Source organism: Grampus griseus, assembly GCF_964374135.1.
Source record: "Grampus griseus genome assembly, chromosome: 11".
NCBI lineage: Eukaryota > Metazoa > Chordata > Mammalia > Artiodactyla > Delphinidae > Grampus > Grampus griseus.
Genome location: NC_139005.1, coordinates 22,039,644 through 22,052,658, shown reverse-complemented (window position 1 = coordinate 22,052,658; position 13,015 = coordinate 22,039,644). Strand labels below are relative to the sequence as shown.

Here is a 13,015-nt window from a genome sequence, read left to right as displayed (position 1 = left end):
GATAGTCTGCAAAGCACTGCTGCAGAGTGTAGAGAAAAAAAATCATTTCACCACCCTCTGTCTTCAAAGTAATTACGTGTGGACCATCCACGTGCAGCCTTCTCATGATCTGGCATCTGGGCATTTGTGGATCGAGTTGGGGTACACTCTGGCTAGGGCACTGGAATGCAGCCCCAGCTGCTTTAAGTCATCTCATCCGTGGGTAGCACTGACTAAGGATCTGGTCAGGATGTGTGATGCGTACATGACCACTTCGCTTCAGCTTAGAAGGGCCAATGGTGAAATCTACGCTCTGTTCCAAAGAATCCCTTCTGGATTTAGGCAGCTCTCCTCCCTACTGAGCTGCCCCTCGTCCCACGCGTACTTCCACATAACATTTATCACACTGGGTGTTAATGATCTTCTCCGGGGTCTGTCTCCCTTGTCCACCACGAACCCCTCCAAGCACAGAGATCTTGCCTCCTTCATTTTCCTAACCCCAGCACAGGACAGGAACCGAGCTGATGCTCATTTCATGTTTGTTGAATTAGTTGACTGATTCATGGCTTTTCCCTTAGGTCCTCTTCTGCCAGGACGTTGTGAATGTGAAAACTGTTGGGTAATTTTAGGGCTGCAAGCAAATGACCTCGGTTGAGCCTGCTAATGTTCACTGCTAAAAGATTGAAGGGAAGTGTTACATACAACTTATGCAAGACCCAGTTGTGGGTAAAAGAGAATCTTCTTTCACAACAGACTCTTATGAACCAAAGACCTCCTATCACACTCCCAAAAGGAAGCCTGCCAGGCAGTCTCCCAACACCTGGGCTGCTCTCTGCATGGCACTGAAGGGATCAAGGGCTGAACTTGCTTTTCCCCACTGCCTGCACTCCAGATCTGCATGCACTCAGCTCATCACAGTGCATAAGTCATTTTTCTACCATCTGTGGAGATCTAAGGAAGGTGATTTAAAGTACAACTTGCACAAATTACTACTGAATAGCCCTTTAATAGCTGTCTCTAGTTTTACTTCCTAATTTGCCAATGCCCCCTCCTCCTCCAATCCGAACAGATTTGCCAGGATTTTTTGTCTCATTATGAAGTAAGATCCTCTTTGTCTGGGCTCCAGTTTGCACCTGGAGTCCAGGGAGCACTGCTTCCCTCTAAGCCACTTTAACTTGACTTGGCAAAGTCTCTATGTTCAGACCACAGCACTTCCTTTTCCCTGAAACAGATTCCTTTTCCTGGTATGCAGTATAGGACAGAGATCTAAAGAAGACCCTTGGTCTTCCTTTGCTTATTCCTTTCTTATACTTTTTGAGCCAGATTTCACTATAATCTTTTAGATCTTTACAAACCTGAACTTTCAGAGTCTTCTCAGTGGTCTGCAGCGAACTCCTCTGCCGGTCCTCTGATAATCTCAATGTGAATTTATGTCATTAACATTCCTGTACCTAAAACTCAATTCTATTTCCATCATTCTGCCCCCCAAGTCAGACCAGGGTTATTCCCAAACCAGATGTGATTTCGACTACACATATGCACAGAACACTTATTACACTTGGATTTAAAATTCAAGCTCAAATAGGGGAACTTCTAAAGTCAGAAACGATCCCGCACGCCCCGAGAAGCATCAGCTAAGGACCTCCTTCACCCAATGTCTCGTAAATGTGAGAATATCTTAGAATAGTAAGGTGTGATGCATTTTCAGTACTACTTACAAGTCTGAATAAAGTTTTAAGAGAAATTGCTGAATTTAAGGAGGTTTTTTTTTCTAATAGTGGAAATCTGTCAACTTAAAATTATAATAATTAACATTTAAAAACTTCTAAAATATTGAGAGGTATGTACAGCAGGTTTTATCATCTTCATATTATGTATGAGAAAACTAGTAGAAATATAAAGGCTTTTCAAGTTCACATAGTAAACTCAAGATGAAGCTTTTAGTGAAACCAAGTTTTCTGACATCCAAATTAGTATTTTCTCCACGTACAGAATACGGACAAGCATCAAAATGAATACCTATAAAGTTGAAAGACACATCTGTATAAAATCTCAGTAGCCAATAACAACAAAACAAACCCATCAGGGACTTCAATTACAGGGAAGACTTCACAAATCCAAGTGTGGAGGCCATTTTCAAACTCACCTTTTAAAGATCTCAAGTGTTCAACAGCCATTCTTAAAACTGTCAGTTTGTCCAGTTTCCGTGCCATGGGATTGCACTGAGGGATCATCGCGGACAGTTTTTCAATCAGGTTGTTCATTTTATCTCTCCTGCGCTTTTCGGTTTGGCTATGCGCTTCTCTAAGAAGGAGAAAGAGCTTCCATTATAGTTAACATTTAACAGACCCCCAGTGACCCCAGAGGCAGCAGTGGGAGCACGGGTGAGGCCAGCAAGCCCCCACTGTTCTTCCTCCCGACTTTGGCCCTGCGGGTGGCATTCAGGGAAGAGGCGGGAGTGGCACTCATTCACACTGCTTTTACCTCCACCCCCCATACCCTTGCTCCTTCCTTCCTGACCTTATTCCCTGAAACCTTCAAGAACTAAGACCTCTGTGTGAGAGCTGCAGCAGGTGGTTTTTTAGCTTCCCTCCAGTCGTAGAGGAAGAATGGGCCGCCTTCTATTCAAAGCTAACTCCTTTCTGGTCTTTGCTTGCGCAGTTATCAGCATTTTAAGCTCATTCTCTTTCACAGCTCCTTCTATGCGTCGATAAATGGGCTCAAGTCTCTTCCCTTTGAGGAAGAAATCCCTTTCCAGAATTCTAGGGATTTTTTTTCCTTGCTAATGTCTTCCCTCCTTGGCCAGCTTCCTGAGAGTACGGTCTCCACTTAACGTTTCATCTCCCAGGTGCCTCTCCTATTAAAATCAACCTCCCAGGACTTCCCTGGTGATGCAGTGGTTAAGAATCCGCCTGCCAATGCAGGGGACACGGGTTTGATCCTTGGTCCAGGAAGATCCCACATGCCATGGAGCAACTAAGCCCGTGAGCCACAACTACTGAGCCTGTGTGCCGCAACTACTGAAGCCCATGCATCTACAGCCCGTGCTCCGCAACAAGAGAAGCCACTGCAACGGGAAGCCCACTCACTGCAACGAAGAGTAGCCCCCGCTCACCGCAACTAGAGAAAGCCCACGGGCAGCAACGAAGACCCAGTGCAGCCAAAAAAAAAACTGAAATCAAATCATCCTCCCAGCCCCCATTCCACTACAACTACTCTAGCAGAGGTCATACTCATCTTATGCAACCCCAGGTGATCCCTGCCTTGAATTTGACACTACTGCCATTTCTCATTCTTCGCTGGCTTCTGTGACCTCTCCGCTCCTCCAGCCTCTCCGCTCAGCTCCGCCCCCTTAGCCTCCCTACTCAGCTCTTCCTCTGTCCTTCAATACTGGCCCCCCAGAGACCCCTCACTTGACACCACTCTCTCCTCACCTATAGCTTCACCCTAAGGGACTGCACACCTTCATAAGGCTTTACAACTACTCATAAGCTACTTACCATTCAATCCCTATCTCATTCATTCTTTATCCAATTCCCAACCTTCAGAACTAAAATTATGCACCTCAGGGATTCATAAGCCCCCTAAAACTCAAGAAATCCCAAACTGAATGCATTCTCTGCAGCTGACCCCATTTTAATCCTTCTTCTGCCAGCCCTGATTACTCTTCCTTCTATAGGGTTTATCTTGATTGGTGATGCCACTAGACTAGCTCTAGACCCTCCCTCCCTTCTTCACCCTGAAGAGCCAAATAACCACAGACTCCTATAAATTCTAGTTCTTAAAATAGTTCTTAAATATTTGAGATGGCTTGAGCCACGTGGTCAAACTGAAGTTGCAGAGTCACTTTCCCTGGAGTACACATCCTGAGGAGCCTGAACATGGGAGGGCACTCGGGGCACCAGGACGCGCAGTTAACTTTGAATTTCAGATAAACAGTGAATACTTTTTTAGTATAAGTATATCCTCGTGCAATATTTGGGACATACTTGTACTAAAAAGTCTTCATTACATATCTGAAATTCACAGTTGGCCAGGTGTCCTGTATTTTATCTGGCAGCCTAGTCTGGGGGGGCCTCATTCACACTCCCCAGCAGCCAGTTCAGCAGATGAGGGGCAGTCTTGGCCTCCGGATGAAACCACAACGATGTGATGTCACTTAATCCCCTCTCATCTCTGTGCCCCTTTTCTAACTCAGAGGTTACGTGACTTGTCTATGAGCATGAGGCTGAAACTTGAACCACACATGGCCCCGGTCTCTCGAGCCTCCTGCTATTATCACAGTGCTCAGCAAAGTGGTCGCCACAGCCCAAGAGAGAACTGGTTCTTCCCAGGGTAAAATGGTCATTCAGCTGCATTGACATAAGAGAAATATTGGCAACATGTGAAACGTTGAACAAGTTATGCAACCTAAGCACTCTCTCTTAAGATTTGTTAAGAATCTTGTGGTTATAGATGATCTTATTTGCAAAGCAGAAATAAAGACACAGACATAGAGAACAAATGTATAGATACCAGGGGGAAGGAGGGGATGAATTGTGTGATTGGGATTGACATATATACACTACCATGTATAAAGTAGATAACTAATGAGAACCTGCTGTATAAGCACAGGGAACTCTATTTGGTGCTCTGTGGTGACCTAAATGGGAAGGAAATCCAAAAAAGAGGGCATATATGTATACATATGGCTGATTCACTTTGCTGTACAGCAGAAACTGACACAGAAGTGTAAAGCAACTATACTCCAATAAAAAAATAAAAAAATAAATTAAATAAAATAAACATATCTAGGTTCTGAGTGGGGAAAAGAAAGAATCTTGTGGTTACAAGTGACAGAAACCTTCACTTAAACTGACTTAAAAAGTATAAAAAGGGCTTCCCTGGTGGCACAGTGGTTGAGAGTCCACCTGCCGATGCAGGGGACACGGGTTCGTGCCCCGGTCTGGGAAGATCCCACATGCCGTGTAGCGGTTGGGCCCGTGAGCCATGGCCGCTGAGCCTGCGCATCCAGAGCCTGTGCTCCACAGCGGGGGAGGCCGCAGCGGTGAGGGGCCCACGTACCTCGAAAAAAAAAAAAAAAAAGAAAGAAAAAGGTTATATTACAACAAAAGAATAAAAAGAAGAAGAAGAGTTTGGGGAAGGCAATCTAATGGGAAAGAGGAAAAATAGGAGACTCGTCCCGATCTGTTCTTAGAGACTTTAAACTAGATGGAAGAGTGGGGCCAAGGCAGGAAGCGCTGATGGAGCTCCATCCGCCCAACCATTCACGCTTGGCCAATGGCACTCCTGGAACAAAATAAGTACTTTGGGGTGAACTGGATGGAATTCAAGTTACCTGTGTAGTTACATAAAATGCAGTTATCTGCTCGTACTTTGGTCTATTCATGAGCAATTTTTATTTATGTTTATTTTTGGCCACACCACACGGCTTGCAGGATCTTAGTTCCCCGACCAGACTGAACCCAGGCCACAGTAGTGAAAGCGCTGGGTCCTAACCACTGGACCAGGGAATTCCCCCATGAGAACTTTTTAAAGATTTATGATTTTTAAAATGTTATGATTATCTACTTGCTATAATGTTCACCTCTTCTTTCTAACAATATTACCCATTAGCATGGACAGTAGCAGTGGAAAGAGATGCCTGATTCCAGGAATGTACAGCAGAAGGGAAAGTGACTTCTCTTAGAGCCTGGGTTTTGAGGGAGATGAGAACAGGTAGGAACAAGGTCACTTGGGAATAATGAATGATGATGCTGGGAGCTAGGAAAGACAGAGGAAGGTGAAATAGCCAGTTTTTGAATAAGGTACTTTACTTGAAGGAGGTGCACCTGAAAAGACTTCTTAAAGAATTTTATTAAAGAAGGGCATGTTTACCCAGAGGCAAGTTCTCTGCTTAATAATTTATCAGGGCTCTGGCTCTTAATTCTGGGAACTGTTACTGTCACTTTGAACCATGTCAGTGTTCTGCAGAGTCATATTAAAAAAAAAAAAACAGAATAAATGGAGAAAAAGCAAAACTGAGATCTGGCCATGTTGCCAGATGTAGGGAAAAAAAACTTGTTGATGTTGAAAGAATATGATGAAACAAGTGACAGACTTTATGGTGATGGTTCCTAATAATCAGACACTCCTTGTAAGTAATTCTGATTTGCTTATTGGATGAATTAGGTTTTCTCTAGTGCTTCAAGAAAATAATAGTTGTTTTCAATAAATAGCTATTCTGAGAAAAATTTAAAGACACGTAAGCCAAAATGTTATTCAAGTAGATAGAGAAAAAAGGTATAATGTATCTGATGATGGTACCAGATGGTTTTGTTTTGTTTTTTTAGAACTGTATTTATTTCCAGTCAGTCCTACTCCTTCACCCTGAGTGGCTGCATTACTTCAAGGCAGGGGTCTCTGGCTCCGTGGAGAAGGAAATGAGTTCCCATTTCAGACTTCCTATGCTGAAAGGTGGTCCAGCAGGGCTGAGGGAGCTCGGGAATGCTCTGGACTCAGGGCAGGCAGGCACGCGGCAGGGACCCTGCCCTGTGGGATCTGCCTGGCTTCTCTGACAGAGAAGCAGAACTGCTGGCATCACCCACCTGACTCCCTGCATGCATTCCAGAGCTGGAAATGAGCTCATCAGAGCAAAAGGAACTTATGAGCGCCACAATTTGGGCCTGAGGTATCTGCATCTTCTCAGAGCAGAACATATGAGAAAAAGCTAATATTCATGAATCCATTCTACCTTGACATCACCATTTGCTTTAGCTAACGGTCTACATGTGCGACCTCTCCCACCCACCGTGTACCCTCTCAACAGTTCAGTATACCTGAAGGACTTCATTTTTACTTGTTGTTCACCATCTTCCATTCTACAAAAAAGCAGGATAAAATATCAAACTACATGAAACAGATTTTTGGTAATTCTTGAGAAATAAATGTGGGATTAAGTCCAATCATCCTAATTCCTATTAAGTCTTTAGTTATACATGCTACCCTGAGCTCCTAATTGAAACAATTATTACTGTCTGCATGGGCTGCTCTCCTACTAAAGCTGACAGGTGCCTCATCCCCATCAGGTAACAAAACTATGTGAACTGACAATGAATGATAATTACCGTTCTATTTAGAAATTATCCCATGCCAATCTTGAAAAGGAATATAATGTTCATAGAGATAACATTAAATAAAATAGCTATTTTTAAAACAATTGATGGATTAGCCAAAAATTTTATAATAGCTCTATTAAAATAGCCTGAAAATACATTAAGAATCTCAGATCTTTAATCAAAAGGAATTCATTTTACCTGAAAATTCATCTAGATGGTAAGAAATATTTTTAAAAACTGGAAACCGATCACTTGCCAATAATATTAATTTTCACATTAGTATATGCCTTAGCAGAATATACTAAATGTATATATATGTGTGTGTATAAATATTTATATATACATATACATACATACATGTGCTCTATGGGTGTGTGTTTATTCATTCAGAAATGTAGTCGCCAGACCACTACCAAAGTGAAATATACTGATGGTGATAGAATACTTTCCACATTAAAAAACTATGCAGAAGGAATAGATCTTTTTAAATATGTATTTTAAAAAATACATTCCCAAATGTATCACTTTTTGAAAGGGCATTTTAAAAATTCAGGGCAAAGCACCCATAATCTCATCTGGAAATAACCACAGTCAATATTTCAATGGGTCTCCCTCCAATCTCTTTCCTAGACATGTGTCTAGATTCATACAAAAAACAGCTTTGACTATTTTACTTAGCTATGGGGGTGGTGGTGGGGCATGGGAGGATATTTATGTAGATGTGTGTTATATATATATGTGTATATATATATATAAAATAAACAAAATTCAGATCATAGTGTAAAATTTTTCATGTCTTGCCTTATTCACTTAATGCTGTAACATAAATATTTTCCCATAGTTTCAAATATTCTTGGAGAATATGATTTGTAATGATTACATAGTGGCCCATTGGTTAGCTGCACTACAATTTATTTAATAATTTTCTATTATTAGATATCTCAATATTCTAATTTTTCAATATTATCAATAGTATGACTAATACTATTGTGGTACATGCATCTTTGATGATTCTCCTGGGATAAACCCTTAGACAAACAATTTACGGATAACTATTTTAAGGCTTCTGACTCATCTTGCCAAATTTCCCTCTTAGACGACTCAACAATGATCATTTTCCAGGCTTTGAAAAAAGTTTGACCTACCTTTGAACTATTTTATTCATGTGGTGTATTTTATTTGAGGTTTCAAGAATATTTTTTGCTTACAAAAGATAAATATATGCTGTTTATAGAAAAGTTAATAAAATTTATGAACAGATGCATATAAATATTCCAAATAAAAAAGGACCACTAAGGTAAAACCTTAATCAAAGGATGCTTTTCCTTATCACTGTCTAAATAAATAGCTTTGATGATAGCTTATCAAAAATATTTTCACATGTGTTATTTCATTCTCACAGCATTTAAGAATCATGTAGTTATTACTATCCCCGATTTTACAGATGAAGGAATTGAGGCCCAGTAAGGTTAATGACCGCTCAAGGTCACAGACCTAACAGGAGGCCAGTGAAACTTATTCTATGCTGGCTGGTGTACCTTCCTCTATGCCTTGATCATTGTCAGCCTGCTCTATGGTATAAAATTAAACAGCTTCTTTGAAGCAAAAGAGAGGGTTAGATTAAGTCAGCTTCTTTTTTTTTTCTCTTTTCTGCCTGACTTCATATTTATGGACTAAAACAGAAAATAATTATATAGACGAATGATTTTCTTCCTAATGGTCTGGAATTATATATACATATACATTACTTCAATCTCAAAAGGTAAAGTTTGGCTGTTTTAAATCATGCTTTTGCTTTGATTATACGTGTTTTAGCAAATTAACTCATTGACTGAACTTGCCTCCTTGGTGAAATCCAGACCTATTGTACTTAGGAAATCCAAATACACTCTTATTTAATGGTCCCCTGCAGAATAGAATAAAGGCACGACGTTGTTAGTCATATAATTCATTTCTTTGTTTGCAGCACGCACCTAGATAATTAGTAAATTTGCTCTTTGTATTTTTCTCCATGCTGGCATTTGGTCTACAGTTATAATATTTTATTTATGAATTTTAATAAGCTCTCTGATATTAATAACATTCACATTACTTAGATGCATTTTCTTAGTGTAGCATCTTATATCACAGTAACATAATTTTTCCAAAACACAGTGCAAGCTTTCCTTGAAAACTACTTTCACTGCATTTTGAATCCCTAAATCAATGAAACACAAAATTGGAAGCAAATACGGTCAAAACAGCCTCCAGATTTTCTGTTTTCTTTTTTTTTCTTTCTTTCTTTCTTTTTTTTTTTTTGTGGTATGCGGGCTTCTCACTGTTGTGCCCTCTCTTGTTGCGGAGCACAGGCTCCGGACGCGCAGGCTCAGCGGCCATGGCTCACGGGCCCAGCCGCTCCACGGCATGTGGGATCTTCCCGGACCAGGGCACGAACCTGTGTCCCCTGCATCGGCAGGTGGACTCTCAACCACTGCGCCACCAGGGAAGCCCCAGATTTGCTGCTTTCTATGCCTTTCTCTTTTTAAAATTTTCTTCCTTCGGTTTCTGAGACGTCGCTCCCACTTCAGAGCCTTCTGGGTAGGCGTCCCCTCCTCCATGAGCCCCCCAGTCTTCCCACTCCATACATGCATCCATGCCAGTCCACTTGCTCTCTGTACATTAATGGTGTCTGAATCTCCATCTCCGGGGCAGGCCTCAACCCTGAGTTCCAGACCTTCATATCCATCCACCTACTTAAAGATCCCATAAACATCACACTCTCATTGTGGCCAAAACTGAACTCATCATCTTTCCCTCAGCCTCTGTGAACGAAAATACCATCCTCCATCTAGGTGTCCAAGTCAGAAAACCTGGATGCTTCCTACATTTCCGTTCCCCCCCATGAACAAGCACGAAATCTTAGAGATTCTGTCTTCTAAATGTGCCATAATGTGTCCGTCCCTTTCCATGCCCTTCCTGCCTAGGGCCACTCTCTTGGACCAATGCGCAGAAAAACCTATTCCCTAGCAAACATCTCTCAGCTGTTTTCTCTGCCTGCTGGATTTTCCTCCTTCAGCCCATCCTCCATGCTGTTTCCAGAGTGGTCCTTTCAAAATATAAATCTGTACCACTTCACACTTACTATGATAACTTTTTTTTTAATGGAAAATAACAAGTGCCAGCAAGAAAACGGAGAAATTGAATCCCTCACACATTTCTGGTGGGAACGTAAAATGGTGCAGGCACTGTGGAAACCAGTTTGGTGGTTCCTCAAAAACTAAACATAGAATTACCATCTGAGGGGCTTCCCTGGCGGCGCAGTGGTTAAGAACTCGCCTGCCAATGCAGGGGACATGGGTTTGAGCCCTGGTCTGGGAAGATTCCACATGCTGCGGAGCACCTAAGCCCATGCTCTACAACTACTGAGCCTGTGCTCTAGGGTCTGCAAGCCACAACTACTGAGCCCCTGAGCCACAACTACTGAGCCCGCATGCTACAACTACTGAAACCCATGCGCCTAGAGCCCATGCTCCGCAACAAGAGAAGCCACCACAATGAGAAACTCGCACACCACAACAAAGAGTAGCCCCCGCTTGCTGCAACTAGAGAAAGCCCGCACACAAGCAACAAAGACCCAATGCAACCAAAAATAAATAAATAATTAATTTTAAAAACTGATGAATCTCCAAAAAAAAGAAAAAACAATTACCATCTGACCCAGCAATTTTACTCATAGGTGTATACCCAAAAGAATCGAAAGCAGGGACTCAGATACTTGTACACCAATGTTCATAGCAGCATTATTCACAATAGCCAAAGGGTGGGCACAACCCAAATATCCACCAAAAAGTGAATGGTTAAGCAAAATGTGGTATATACATACAATGGGATATTATCTAGCTGTAAAAAGGAATGAAATCCTAATACATGCTACAACGTAGGTGGAATTTGAAAACATTACACTAAGTGAAATAAGCCAGAGACAAAAGGACAAATATTGTATGATTCCAATTATGTGAAATGTCTAGAACAGGCAAATTCTTAGAGCTAGAAAGTAGGCTAGAGGTTACCAGGGGCTGGGGGAAAAGGGGGTACGGAGAACTACTATTTAGTGGGCACCGTGTTTCTGACTGGGGTGATGAAAAAGTTTCAGAAACAGTGGTGATGGTTGTACACACCATGAGTGTAATTAATGCCATTTAATTGTACACTTAAAAGTGGTTAAAACAGCAAATTTTATGTTACATATATTTTACTACAATAAAACGTTTTTTTAAAAAGTGCAAAGGCAAGCAAAGTTTTAAAAATATAATCTGATCAAGCTCTTCTCATGCTTAAAATCCTTCCATTTTCCTTACTGAATTCAAGACACTTTTCAGATTCTTTAGCAAAGACACTTTTCTGACGCTTTAGTTCCGCAGAGGTTCATGACCTAGTCCACGTTTACCCCTCAAGTCTCACAGCCCACCCACCTCACCTCCTGGTGTGCCCTCCGCTCTACTGTGACAACCACTTGTTTCCTGATCAAGCAGTGCGCTCCTTCATACTCTGTGCTTCTGCACAGCTGTTCCTTCTGCCTAAAGTACCTTCTCTACTCCTGCTCTGAATGGCTCATTTCCATTCTTCATTCAAAACTTAGCTTAAGTCAACATCTCCAGGAAGCTGTCCTTCACCCTGATCCCAATATTACGTAAATACCCAACTCTCCTTGTTGCCATAATACCTAGGGTCCCCCTTATGGAAGCTATCATGATGTGCAATAACTATTTGTATCTTTCCCATTTGTACAAGTTTCTTGTATCTTATCTGTGTGTCTCCCACCTGGTCTACTGGGTATCATATAGCAGGTACTCAGTAAATGTTAATGACTACCTTCCAGGGTATCTTCATCAATGACTGTTTTAAAGAACCAACCCAACAGTTGGTTGGTTTCAAACCCAACAGTGCTGCAGAAAGGGTGAACCTTCTCAAATATTCTTCTTTGTTTAAATATATCCAACACTTGGAGGCTCCACCAATGAAATCAACTTCATGCCCCAAGTCTCTGGGAAGGATGCTATACAGTCAGTACTTCGTAAAATCCATAAAGTACTTTGACATCCCTCATTTCATTAGAGAGAATGGAAAATGGTGGGATGAAAGAAGGATTGGGGCAGAATGGAGAAGCTCTGGGATAGATAATGAGCAAATCAGTAGGGTGTACGCTCTCTTTCTGCTGCTACTATATGCCGTCTTCAAGTAGGAATTATGTCAAATGATAGTCCAGGACTTACCTGCTGCCACTGGATGCTGGTATTTCTACCCTTGTTGAAAGGAGATAGGAAAAGGGATTCTGAGAAAGTTTTTCCACCACTTTTTCTTTCATGATTCCTGACCTGGAAGGAGGGAGGCCTTGGGTCACCCCTACCAGACATGCTGGAAAATGGACAGCATGGTTGTTCTCATGTGCTAGAAGCACCCTCCCCTCCAGTTGCAGAGAAACAGGAACCAGGGTGTAATGAGGAAACTACCACACTGACAATCAGGCATTCCAGCTAGCTGGATAATGTTGGGCAAGGCACTTGATATTTCTGAGTTCCAGCTGCTTCATTTTCTAAAATGCAGGTAATTGACTAAATAATCTCTAGTGTTGCCTTCTGCCAAAAAAATCATTATCTGTCATTACTTTGCATGTTTCTAGTATTTCCCGTGTCACTGCCCTCATTTTCCCATTCACTCTCAAAACCACTATAAGGTCTCAACCATGCCCCTACGTCGCGTAAAATCATGTGACTCTAGTTCTCACTTGAAAGCCACATTCTTATTTAGATATTAAGAAAGAACAACGGTGCTTATGATTCTAAAGAAAATAAAAAAGGACTGACAGTCACTTCTAGCTCGAGGTGAATGGGGACTAACTAACTGATAGCCTAGGATGTAGCACAGCAAACAGTTCTAGATAGACTGTCACTTGATCAACT

At 41.7% G+C, this 13,015-nt stretch overlaps 1 protein-coding gene across 1 annotated transcript in view; it reads right to left on the bottom strand.

The window, feature by feature from the left end:
- The window catches only part of BMAL2 (basic helix-loop-helix ARNT like 2), a gene marked incomplete at its 5' end in the record, with an annotated part of 87,458 nt that overhangs the window by 34,517 nt on the left and 39,926 nt on the right, over nt 1-13,015 (bottom strand). The window contains 2 exons of the mRNA XM_082666810.1: nt 2,126-2,283; nt 6,798-6,839. Of these exons, the coding sequence (XP_082522936.1) occupies nt 2,126-2,283; nt 6,798-6,839 (200 nt within the window). The remainder of the gene's footprint in view (nt 1-2,125; nt 2,284-6,797; nt 6,840-13,015) is intronic.